Source organism: Triticum aestivum, chromosome 6B (genome assembly GCF_018294505.1).
Source record: "Triticum aestivum cultivar Chinese Spring chromosome 6B, IWGSC CS RefSeq v2.1, whole genome shotgun sequence".
Lineage (NCBI taxonomy): Eukaryota > Viridiplantae > Streptophyta > Magnoliopsida > Poales > Poaceae > Triticum > Triticum aestivum.
The window spans coordinates 584,342,263-584,353,623 of record NC_057810.1 but is presented as its reverse complement, the minus strand read 5'-3'; the positions used below and the strand labels follow the sequence as shown (position 1 = coordinate 584,353,623).

Sequence of the window (11,361 nt, the reverse complement as noted above, 5' to 3'; positions counted from 1 at the left end):
ATTTTGTGAACTTATTTCAAATTCGTGAAGATTTCTCAAATTCACGATTTTTTTCAGTTTGTATGAACCTTTTCAATTTTATGAACTTTCTTAAAATTCACGTTTTTTATATTGTGCATTCATTTTTCATTTTATCATGAAATAATACAGGTTGGTATATAATAGGGACTGTTTGTCCTCAAAATAAACATTGTGGATAGATCGGCCTAGTGGCTGTGTTCGAATTTGACCACAAAGGCAGTCAGGGTTCCAATCCTGGCTTCACCACATTTCCTGACATTTTTTGCGATCTGACATCACTGTGCCTCGCTCCCTTTCCTGGGCCGGCCCAGTTCGCGTCCCTGCAGGCGCCAGTGGCGCGAATCGGCGCTCGCAGCGCTGTATAGGAGCTCCCAAAAATTGGGTCGACCTAAAATACCCATCAGGCCAACGATGCCATTCACTATTCTTTATATGGGCCGACCCATGGCCTTTCAAATTGGCCTTGGGGCCACAGGGGCCGGGTCCAAGGCCGGGTCAGCCCGTTCCCATCCTGACATGATGCAACGCAATGCAATAAACTGGGCAACTAGGCCTCTCGCTCTAGACCAATCGAGCTTATAGTACGCTGAAAAAAGACCAGCTGTCCTTAGGAAAAAACGTTCATTGCACGAGGATCTTAGGAGAAAACGCCGGATCAGAAGCAGCAACGGCCATGCCAAATGGAACAGTAAATTATATTTGCACTAACAGATTTCAATTTTAATTGTACAGGGACAGCTCATGCTCAACAAACAAGACCCCAATAACACGGGGTACAAATTTCATCTCGAAAAGAAGTACGAATACAAATCACGCTCGGTTAATTTCCAGCCTTCTTCGCCAGCTTAGCGAAGAGGCTACCATCATAGACGGTGCGCACGGTGTCCTTCTGAAGGAAGCCGTCCTTGTCCTTGGCGAGGCTGTAGAGCATGCCCCACTCCGCCTTCGACGCCGCCCTGCAACCGCCGGCGGAGTTAGCACGGCGACACCTCGACCGTCGGCATGAATAAGATTTACAGCAGAGATAAATTATTACCATCCTTTGAAGTCACCCTCCTTCCTGTTGGCAGTGCGCATCGCATCCAGCTCGTCCTCGTTCAGGGCGTTCGGCTTGACCATGGCGTACTTGGTGAATATCTCGTTGAACTTGGCCGGAACAAACCTTCCTTGAGCATCGTACGAACCGCTGTCGCTCCCGTGGATCCCCTTCTGGATGTTCGCTATGTAGATGTCAAACCGCGATGTCGTAGCATTTTCCTGCATGTTATGTCTGTATCAGGTACTGTATCCACGGGTTCTGTACTCGTATCGGAGTAGGGTACACAGTTGCAGGTGCACACAAAAGGACGTGTTGGATAAGTGTGCTGCTGGCGTCTGAAGCGTAAAGCGTTTGTTTAGGCCGCCAACCTTGCCATATATGCACCAAACTAACTGACTTTGAGATTGGAGCCGGCAGCACGCCGAACAAAAATGACATTGTAAACTTGTAACCGTCGCTTACTCGTTTGTGCCAGCAGGAGAAAGGGATGACGCCATTTACTCTGATTAACATCTAGCATGCTTGGTGATTCGACCTTGATCATAGTAGTGTGTTCTTATATCTGAAGAATGCATTCTCGGTTAAGCTGGTGCACTATACTACTAGCGCTGCACACGAACTACCAAGTACTAACAACCCTGATGATATTTGACATGGATTAAGCGCCCAAGGGAACATGGAAACGGCATGTGATTGTGTACGCGTGTTGGGCAGTTGAAACGAAAGAAAGAGCATGGCCGTACAGGTCTGGTCTTGGGTCCGATGGCTCCGTTGATCAGGGTCGCGCTGGCCGTCGCCTCGAGAACTCCGAGACCGATGGCACGAAGCCCTGCATGCATGCACACAAAGGCCAAAATTAGAAGCCTGCGACGACGGCCAGCCGTCGATGCAAAAAAGAACCGAAACCGATAAACGAGGGGGCGGAGAAGATGCGTGACCGATGGTCGTTTCCTCACCTTGCTCGGTTTCGGAGAAGGTGACGATGCCGTCGTTGTCGGTGTCGAAGAACGCCACGTGCTTCTCCAGGTCCGTCGTCCAGGCCGGAGCCGCCGCCGCCTGGCTCCCTGTCAGAATCGAACCGAATATGTTAACAACTCAAACAGAAATGGGCAATACATAAAAAATGATCGTGCCCCGGCCGGAAACCGTCGACTTACAGGAGGACACGGCGAGCAGAAGCAGGAGAGGCGCGGCCGCCGCCGCGGGCAGAGATGACATCCGACGCTGGCCGGTGGCGCCCATCGTGTTAGGGCAGGCGATTCCTCCTCGCTCTCTCTCGACCCTTTCTCTCTCTCTCTCTCGCGAGCTGACTCCCGATCTATCTTTATCTTTCCCCTGATCGAGGCTGCGTCTGCGTGCCTCTTTGCCTCGACGTGCGGCCCTATTTATAGGACGGCCTGCGCCCCGGGTAGGCGTGTGGCGGCCTCGCCATCACAGGCGGCCTGGGGAGACCTCACGCGAATTCATTACAGCACAGAAACGTGGACCGCTGCCTGCAACAGAACGACAGACAAGCTTTGGGAATCCAGCACGATCGATCCCCAAACGGCTGGTGCGAAATCGCCAGATACGCTGCAAGTAAATGCGCGGGTGTAAATTTGGAGGAGAAATAAATATCCACCAAAAATTCAGATTGCGCACAGGCTGTGAGTGCTGATTTTTTATAATTTTTAGGGAAGGCTGTGAATGCTGATTAATGGAGAATATTTTTGTACTAGTATTTGTCGAGCACTGAAACATGCAAAACGGGAAATGCACATTTAACGTTAGATATTTTCCATGCATGGGCCGAACAGATACTTCTAACCAGTTTAACAAGGTCCACTACGACAAGACGGGCTCATTGCCACTAATAATCCAGCATTCACAGAGATGGCCGGCCCAAGTCAAGCGGACCGTACAGTTCCGCGAAATCACTAGTTGAGGAGTACTCGCTGCAAAGATCACTTCAACTTTTTCAGGTTGTGACAAGTCATGCACTGCATATGTGTCACTTGTCGCAACCTGAAATTTTTTCCTTTTTCGTAAATCTGTTTATTCAAAACGTTTTATCTCTTAAACCGTGCATTCAAATCTTGAATCACGTCGAGATATTCAAAACTAGATCCTATGTTGATAGGTTTTGACGAAAAAAAGTTCACAAAAAAACCGAACCGGGAGCACAGGTTTTTTCCCTTTCAGAAAGAGGCACGCCAGTGCCTCTCACGAAATCACAACCGTGCCTCTCGCGGAAGCAAAACCGTGACTCTCGCAGAAGGAAAAAAACGCATTTTTTCGTTTCCGAGGAGGCACGGCCGTGACTCTCACGAAAGCACAATCGTGACTCTCGTGAAAGAAAAGAACAAAAAACGTGTTTTTTCCGTTTTCGAGAGGCACGACTGTGACTCTCGCGAAAGCACAAATGTGACTCTCGCGGTAGCAAAACCGTGACTCTCGCGAAAGGAAAAAACAGAAAACGCATTTTTCTTCGTTTCCGAGAGGCACAACTGTGACTCTCGCTAAAGCAAAACCATGTCTCTCGCGAAAGCAAAACCGTGACTCTCGCGAAAGGAGAAAAAAACAGAAAAACATGTTTTTTTTCGTTTCGGAGAGGCACTGCCATGACTCTCGCGAAAGCAAAACAGTGCCTCTTGCGGAAGCAAAACCGTGACTCTCGCGAAAGGAAAAAAAAGAAAACGCATTTTTGGCGTTAAAAATTTTTTTTCCTGATTTTTTTATCGAAAAGTTAAGGAAGACCGGTGGAAAACCAAAACTTCGAAAAAACAAAAAATATAGCTAAAAAGCCGAAAACACGTGCAGAAAAATAAAAAAACAAAATCCGAAGGAAGCGCCCAGAGCGCGACATGTGGCAAATGGCTGAGAGCACGCCAAGTGGCGCTGATCATTGCGAGGCACCCGAAGGAGCGTTAACTAGTTGCTCTCACAGTTCGGCCGGTTTTCTTGGAACCCTCGCTCAAGGGAGAGCGAGATGGGTCGGCCTAGACACGAGCTTTTTCAAAAAAATATTCCCATTCAAATAATTTATTCGAGATTTTTCAAAAAAATGTTTGTGTTTTAAAAAAGGAATTTAAACAAAAATCCAGTCTTTCAAAATTTTCCAAATTCAGGAAATATTCAGCAGCTTCATAAATGTTCATTTTTTAGAAAATTTGTTAAACATTTTGAAACATTATTCATGATTCTCAAATTTTGATCACATATTCAAACTTTGTTTCCAATTTTCAAAATGTGTTCACATTTTTCAAAACAAATGTAAATTCCAAAAGAAATCAGGGTTTCGCACAAGATCTTCAGAATTTTAAGAGAATGTTTCAAATTTCAAGAAATTTTCTAAAAATATATACAGATATGCGGCTGCAATTAGTTCTAAAAAATAATTTGAGGCAAAGACAGTTCTAAAATGTGCACCCAGCCTACTAGAAACTAACACACACCAACTCTGGTGGCTAGCTACCTGCGTTCACCAGCGGGTGTGGTCGCAAGTTTGATTCCTAGCTAGTATACACTCCTTTTTTTTGTGTATTTTTACACCGCTTGCCTACGGTGCCATCTAATGGGCCGGCCAACTCGGGCTACGACACCTATGGGTGGTTTTCTTCTTTTCTTAGGACGTGTTTTTTCGCTGGAAAAAACTTACTTTCTACAGGCTGATCGCGCGCGCCCGTCCATCGGCTCTGTGGCCGTTTGATAGTGTGTTGATCAAACGGCCGACAGTGTCCCCGCGTCCGCTGAAGCTGCGTCTGTTTTCCTGCAACTCATTTGTTGTTTCAAGTCAGTCATTCCTGCAACTAGGTAACAGTAGGAGGGTTTCAGGGCTCGTCTGGAAGTCGCGTTTGTTTTCCTGCAACTCACATGTTGTTTCAAGACAGTCATTCCTGCAACTGGGTAACAATAGGGGGTTTCAGAGCTTGTCTGGATTAGAGAGCGAGCGGCTGGATTTGGGAGCCGGCGGACGGGCGCGGCGGCGCTAGGCGTTGGGCCACCAGGCCTTATCCACCGCGGTGGCGACGACGACTTGCTCAGGGTCGGCGGTGGCCGATGACGACTCAAGCAGGTACGATTCAAAGATCGACAGTTTCTGTAACAAAGATCTTGTTTCAGAAATAAAAAATGATTTGGTGGTGAAGTTTTTTTTCAGCAACAAGATCTAGTTTTAGAAAGTTTCTGCAGCTAAGTTATATTTTTTGCAACATGGGTCTTGCTTCAGAAACATAACCCCGGTTGAAGAAAGCGTTGGAGGAGCACACGATGTTAGAGTGTACGAGGCCAAGCATTGCAACACAACACATGTTTCAAAAACATAGCTTCAGTTGAAGAAATCGTCAAAGGAGTGCTCAGCATGGGAGCTCGTCGCCGTCATGCTGGAGTAGAGGCCGCGACTGTTCTCAAAGCAGGCCCCCTCGGTCAGCTCGATTTGCGTCAGATCCAACCATGGTGCGTGATAGTGTTGCAGAAACTTCAATTTAGTTCCTGCATGCCGACGACGGACTGATTCTGTGGTGGGTCGGCGGCGGCGCCGCTCAGGGCGCAACTCTGTCAAGGCTGGGGGCAATAGTGTTGTTTCCGCAACAGAGCGTTTGTCGTGGAAAATAAAGAGAAGGCATGCGGGGCGCGGACACTAAATCGGATGTTTATCAGTTCGGGCATCCAACGACCGTCGAGGCGACGGATAAAATCAAAACATCGGCTGGTGGACGCGTAGCGTCTTCTCTTTTTTCTATTCTCTTTTATGTTTTCTTCATAAGGTTTCTTTCGGGTTTCTCTTTTTTTTTTTCCTTTTTGGCATGTGGTTTTGTTCTTTCCTTCTATTTTCCCTTTCTAAAAGTTCTGAATATATTTTAGATTCAACGATATTTTTGAAAATCCATGGACATTTGAAAAAGGATTTTTTATATAAAAAGGTTCAACAATATTTTTATATTTTTGTGGAACTTTTAAAATTCGAAATATTTTTCTACCCATTGTGTGTTCAATTTAATGCATGGCGTTAGAGTTGCCTTAATACCAGTAGCCTGTTTTTTCAAAGCCTGGTGGCTAGAGCTACCGATATTTCTTAATAGTGCTACGATGTTTTTCTCAAGTTTGAGTGTGTTTTTCATGGGACGGCCGCGGCTTCTTGCGTGGTAGGTGGGCCACGGCTCACTAGATTTACCTGGTTGTCACATTTGTCTCCTCGTGTACTAGGTTCGCTCGGTGGACCGTTTGACTATTGACTATTGAAAACAACTTTGGACCTCATTTTTTTGTAACTTTGAAACATAGTTCAGATATTTGAAAAGGTTCTTAAATTGAAGAAGAAGTTCTTGAATTTTAAAATCTCATGGTTTTGGGAAAAGTTCACAAAATATAAAAAATCAAAATATTTTTTTAAGTTTGCCATTTTCTAAAAGTTTGCGAAATTAAAAAATGTTTACATATTTCAAAGAAGTTAAAACAATTTTTAAAAATCAGGAATTTGAAAAAGAACCACAAATTTAAATAAACGTTTTTGAATTTGAAAAAAGACAACAGATTTTATAAAAGGCTAGCGATTTAAAAAATGAATTTGCAAAGTTCGTGCATTTGAATAAAATGAAAAATAAACCAGAAAAATGACAAAACCCGATGACGCACAAAACCCGAAAAAACCAAAGGGATCCTTTTAGAAAGTTCCCAAAAAGGATGGTGGGATTGTGCGGCTCGTTAGATATCAAGCTGAATCACGCATAAGTGCCAACTACCAACAGGCCCTTAAATGGCGCGTGAAGCGGTATATAGGAATTGGCATAAAAGAAGGAACCTCCATCTCGCTTATAATGAGTTCACGGAAAATCCTATCTGCCGCATTCAGCGGCAGATTGTCGCCGCTTCGCACAGAGCGAGGGATCAGCGAGCGAAATGGGCCAGCCCAGTTATCGGTAAAGAACGCGCTACAGTACAGGCCGGTTTTATGAATGTTCTAGGAGGTTCCAGTCGGTTTTTTCTGGTTTTAGGAAGGTTCTAGAAGGTAATGGAAGGTTCCTGGACAGGTTTTATGTCTTTTTCTTTTCTATCCTTCTTTCGTTTTTTCTTTTTCTTTCCTTTTTTATTTTCTTTGTTTCGTTTTTTATTTTCTTTCATTTTTACTTTTCTTTTTCAACATATCTTCCGAATTTTTAAAAAACGTTCACATTTTAGAAGTTTTGTTCCTTTTTTTCTAAAATGTTCCAATTTTGAAACTTTACTCTGAAATTCCCAAAAAGTAGAATTCTATTATTTATTTTTTACTTTACAAAAATGTTCGAAAATTCAGAAAAAGTGTAGAACTTCAAATTTAAAAGATGTTTGCGTTTAAATTTTTGTTCACAGATTCAAAAAATGTTTGCGAGTTTCAAATGATGTTCCCACTTTCAAAATTTGTTCATAAATTCAAATAGTCTTCATGTTTTCAAAATTTGTTCTCAAAATAGCAAATTGCTCCAAGTATCTCAAAAAATGTTCGCCTTTGAATTTTTGTTCACAAATTTGAAAAAAGTTCAGGAATTTCACTTTCGAAATATGGTCACGAATAAAAAAAAACATGTTTTCATGAATTCATGAACATTTCAGGTACTTTTCGAAAATGTTCGCATTTTGATAAATTTGTAATTGATTTTAAAAAAACATTGCTTTGTTAATTTTTGTTCTTGTTTTGTCAAAAAATGTTCGCATTTTCAAATTTTTTTTTGTCATTTAAAAAAATGTTCAGATTTGTGAATTTTGTGCTTTTTTCTAAAATGTTCAAAATTTGAAATTTTGTTCAGAAATTCCCAGAAAGGAGAATTCTAATATTTGTTTTCTTAATTTACTAAAATGTTCGAAAATTCGAAAAAATATTGAATTTGAATTTTAAAAATGTTTGCATTTTAATTTTTGTTCACATATTCAGAAAATGTTTGCGAGTTTCAAAATATGTTCCGAGTTCCAAAATTTGTTTACAAATTAAACTAGTGTTCATGTTTGCAAAATTTGTTCGTAAAATAATGAATTGTTCCAAGGATCTCAAAAGATGTTCGCCTTTGAATATTTGTTCAAATCTGAAAAATGTGCGAGAATTTCATTTTCGAAATATGTTCACGAATAAAAAAAAAACCCTGTTTTCATGAATTCAGAAACATTTCAGGGAATTTCAAAAAATGTACGCATTTTGATAAATTTGTAATTGATTTCAAAAAAATTGCTTTGTTAATTTATGTTCTTGTTTTGTTAAAAAATGTTCGCATTTTCAAAAATTTGTTGATCATTTAAAAAAATTATTCTCCCTTTGAAAAATTTTGTTTAAAAAAATGCTTGGGTTCCACAAGACGTTCGACTTTTTATAAATTTGATCAGAAATTAGAATTTTTTTGTGTTTATTTTTTTACCTTTTTCGAAAATAAAATCATTTTTGTGGGTTATAGTTCATATACACGGTGCACCATTTTAGACACTTAGTCAAAGTAATAATGTTGGCTAGCGACGCTGTTCACTAGAAAGAGGACCTCAGTTTGATCCCTCACACAGAGTTGTGTTGCCGGGTGTTTAAGTTATCCGCTGTGGTTTACTTCTTTTAGTGTCGCGTTGCTAATTTGACAGTAGAATCTACTTGTCGCAGTGGCTAGCACCGTGCGCATACAACTTAGCAGTCTCGTGCTCGAATCCCATTGCTCGCGCTTTCCTTTTTTCTTTTTTTTTTTTCACGTCGCTAATGCGCCACCCCGTGCACTGGAAATGGGCCAGCCCAGATTAGTAGCCATATGCGAAACGCCAGCTCTTTGCCGCATCGAGCGGCGCATAGGAGATCCCTTCACTTTGAGTTCACCATATCGCCTTAAAGCTTTTCCTCCACGAGTAGATATACTGGGCCAGCCCATTTTCATCTTATTTTTCGTTCTCTCAGGTTTAGTTCGATCTAGATGTTCAATGGTGGTTGTCTTCGCTCTGATTTTCCTTCGTTTTTCCGTTCATTTCTCTGGTTTCATTTTATCTCTCCAATGGTTTTTCTTAGGTCTTTTTTGCCTCTCTTTGTTTTTCACCGCTTTCATCGTTTCTTTCTCGGTTTACATTGTTTTTTTCTTCATTTTCCTTCAACTTTTTTATTTATTTTTTCCGTTTTCTTTTATTTTTCTTTGCACTGGTTTATCTCTGATTTCTTGTTTCCTTGTCTATATTTTTCAATTTCTTTTGTTTCTTCCTTGGGTTTTCTTTTTCGCACTATTTTTCTCCAGTTTTCTTGTTCCCTTTTCCATCTTTTCGGTTTCATGTTGTTTCTTCCTTTGTTTTCCTTTTTTTGCACTGTTTTTTCCGGTTTCTTCTGTCCTTTTTCCTCTTTTGTTTTCTTCGTTTCTTTCTTTATTTTTCTTTTCTTTTCTTTAACACGTGTTTAAATTTTTGTATATGTCAATAAATTCTTTTTATTACATGTTTACTATTTTTAAATACAAGATTAAGCTTTTTAAATAAATATTTCAATGTCTATTTTTTATACACATTGTACATTGTGTGTGTGTGTGTGTGCACAAATATAGGGCGCGGAGGACCTACACCCGAATATTGATAACATTTGAATATTGGAATTCGAAATATTGGTAAGGTATTATATATAATACGGACGGGGTAGGCCCATACCCAAAAAACATTGCCGGCCATGGAATGCATGCACGCACAAAGGAGCACAAGAGTATAGCTGGAGATTTACGCCAAAAAGAGCCAAGACTACTAAAGAATGGCTCCAATGCGCACACAACAAGGCACGCAAAGTGTGTTAGCTTGTATAACTTTGCTTGCAAGCATGGGTTGTTTTTTATACCCAGCCATGTCATAGCAATATTTTACAATGCAACGAGAAGCCGGTAGTTCTCTGTTTAGCCTTCGCGGCGTCTATTGAGAAGCCCGGGAAGACAGTAGGAATTTATCCCATAAATTCGCAATATAAACATCAAATGAAAGAACTTAGCTGTTTCTAAAGCAACATAGTGATAAATACGGAGAGTACCGAGTAGGATTAATGTAGCTATTGCATACCATTAAGCCGCCTCTTTGGTTTCGCCAACCCGTAAAAGATCCAACATAAACACATAAAATATAATAATTAATAAATTAAGTTAATTTCAAATTCACTAAATTAAATCAATATTAATATTTAAAAAATGAAATTTTTAATTAACTTATATTTCATACTAATTAATTTTGTACTTTTCATATTAATATATTAGTTAATATATTTGTGTGTTGGTATCTCAGCCAGCGTTTTAATCATCAAAAGACTAAAGTATTTAAACTTAGAGGTTAGTTCAGGTAAAGTTATTTCTACTAAAATAAAATATTAGCATACGGTGCAGAATAAATCCTTCTGAAGAACATACGTGACATACTTCTCACAGCCAACATAATTTAATTGTTGATCTCATCCATAACTTTTATATATCTTGGGGGGAAAGGTAAGATAATTTAGACCAAAAATTTGAAAATCTACTAAGAGAACATCAAAAGTTAGCAGAAAAATATGCAGGTTTGAATAATAAAATTGATCTAGTTCTACAAAAATTAGAAGAATCGAAAGAAAGAAATCTTACGGATTGTAGAATAATGATTATATTAAAGAATAGGTTTTATCCATAGGAAAGAATCTAGGTTTGTAAGAAATCTTACAGTTTCCTGATAGTATGAATGTTATCATATCTTCTACCTTATTCCCTATATCATATTGGTTTTGCATATATATCTGAACTATTAATTCTTTGCACACACTAATTATATTTGGCCAATCTACAGGGTCATGGGCTCCTAAATTTAGTACTGCACCATCATTCCTAGAATTTTGGAACTGCATGACTCTTTCAAAGCCTCTTCTTTTAGAACCCATATATGTATATTGTCCAGGGATATATGTAGGATGATAATCATCTTTTTCAGGAGGCCATTTCCCCACCTGATCAAGTAGGTCTCTCTCTTTCTCCTTCTCTCTTTACATAAGTCTAGCCATATCCTCTTCTTCTTTTATTATTCCCTAAATCTACTTCCATAGCTTCCATCGCATTTCCTGAAGTATGTAGACTTTCGTCATCTAACGAGTTTATAAAGTCAGCATTTTGCTCTGAATCAATGTAATTTCCATCTTCATATTCATCACATGGTTCTTCTTCCTCACAACTTTCTAACAATAGCTTACTACTGATATCTCATTGCTCTTCTTCACTTATGGCTTTCTCCTTGTGACTCTCAGTTTTGTTTTTATTGTTCATATTTTCTTTTGGTTTTACATTATCCTTTGGCACCACTAGGTTACTAATGGCCGATTTTTATCCTTTATTAATCTTTTTAAC

The 11,361-nt window shown here is 40.1% G+C and overlaps 1 protein-coding gene across 1 annotated transcript; it reads right to left on the bottom strand.

Annotated features, from left to right (window-relative positions):
• Positions 1-700: 700 nt before the first annotated feature.
• On the bottom strand, positions 701-2,404 carry LOC123134496 (probable peroxygenase 5). Its single transcript, XM_044553747.1, has 5 exons — positions 2,218-2,404; positions 2,017-2,124; positions 1,804-1,889; positions 1,058-1,278; positions 701-977 (listed from the first exon to the last, which is right to left on the bottom strand). The coding sequence occupies exons 1-5, from the start codon at positions 2,300-2,302 to the stop codon at positions 842-844; spliced, it is 636 nt and encodes a 211-aa protein (XP_044409682.1). The 5' UTR covers positions 2,303-2,404; the 3' UTR covers positions 701-841.
• Between the last annotated feature and the right edge of the window lie 8,957 nt (positions 2,405-11,361).

Bases quoted from the DNA above. Each gene is read 5' to 3' on its own strand.
- LOC123134496 (XM_044553747.1), bottom strand. From the start codon at position 2,302: ATGGGCGCCACCGGCCAGCGTCGGATGTCATCTCTGCCCGCGGCGGCG. The intron at 1,890-2,016 runs GTGAGGAAACGA...GCATGCATGCAG, and splicing joins CTTCTCCGAAACCGAGCAAG to GGCTTCGTGCCATCGGTCTC. The intron at 1,279-1,803 runs GTACGGCCATGC...CATAACATGCAG, and splicing joins TCGGACCCAAGACCAGACCT to GAAAATGCTACGACATCGCG.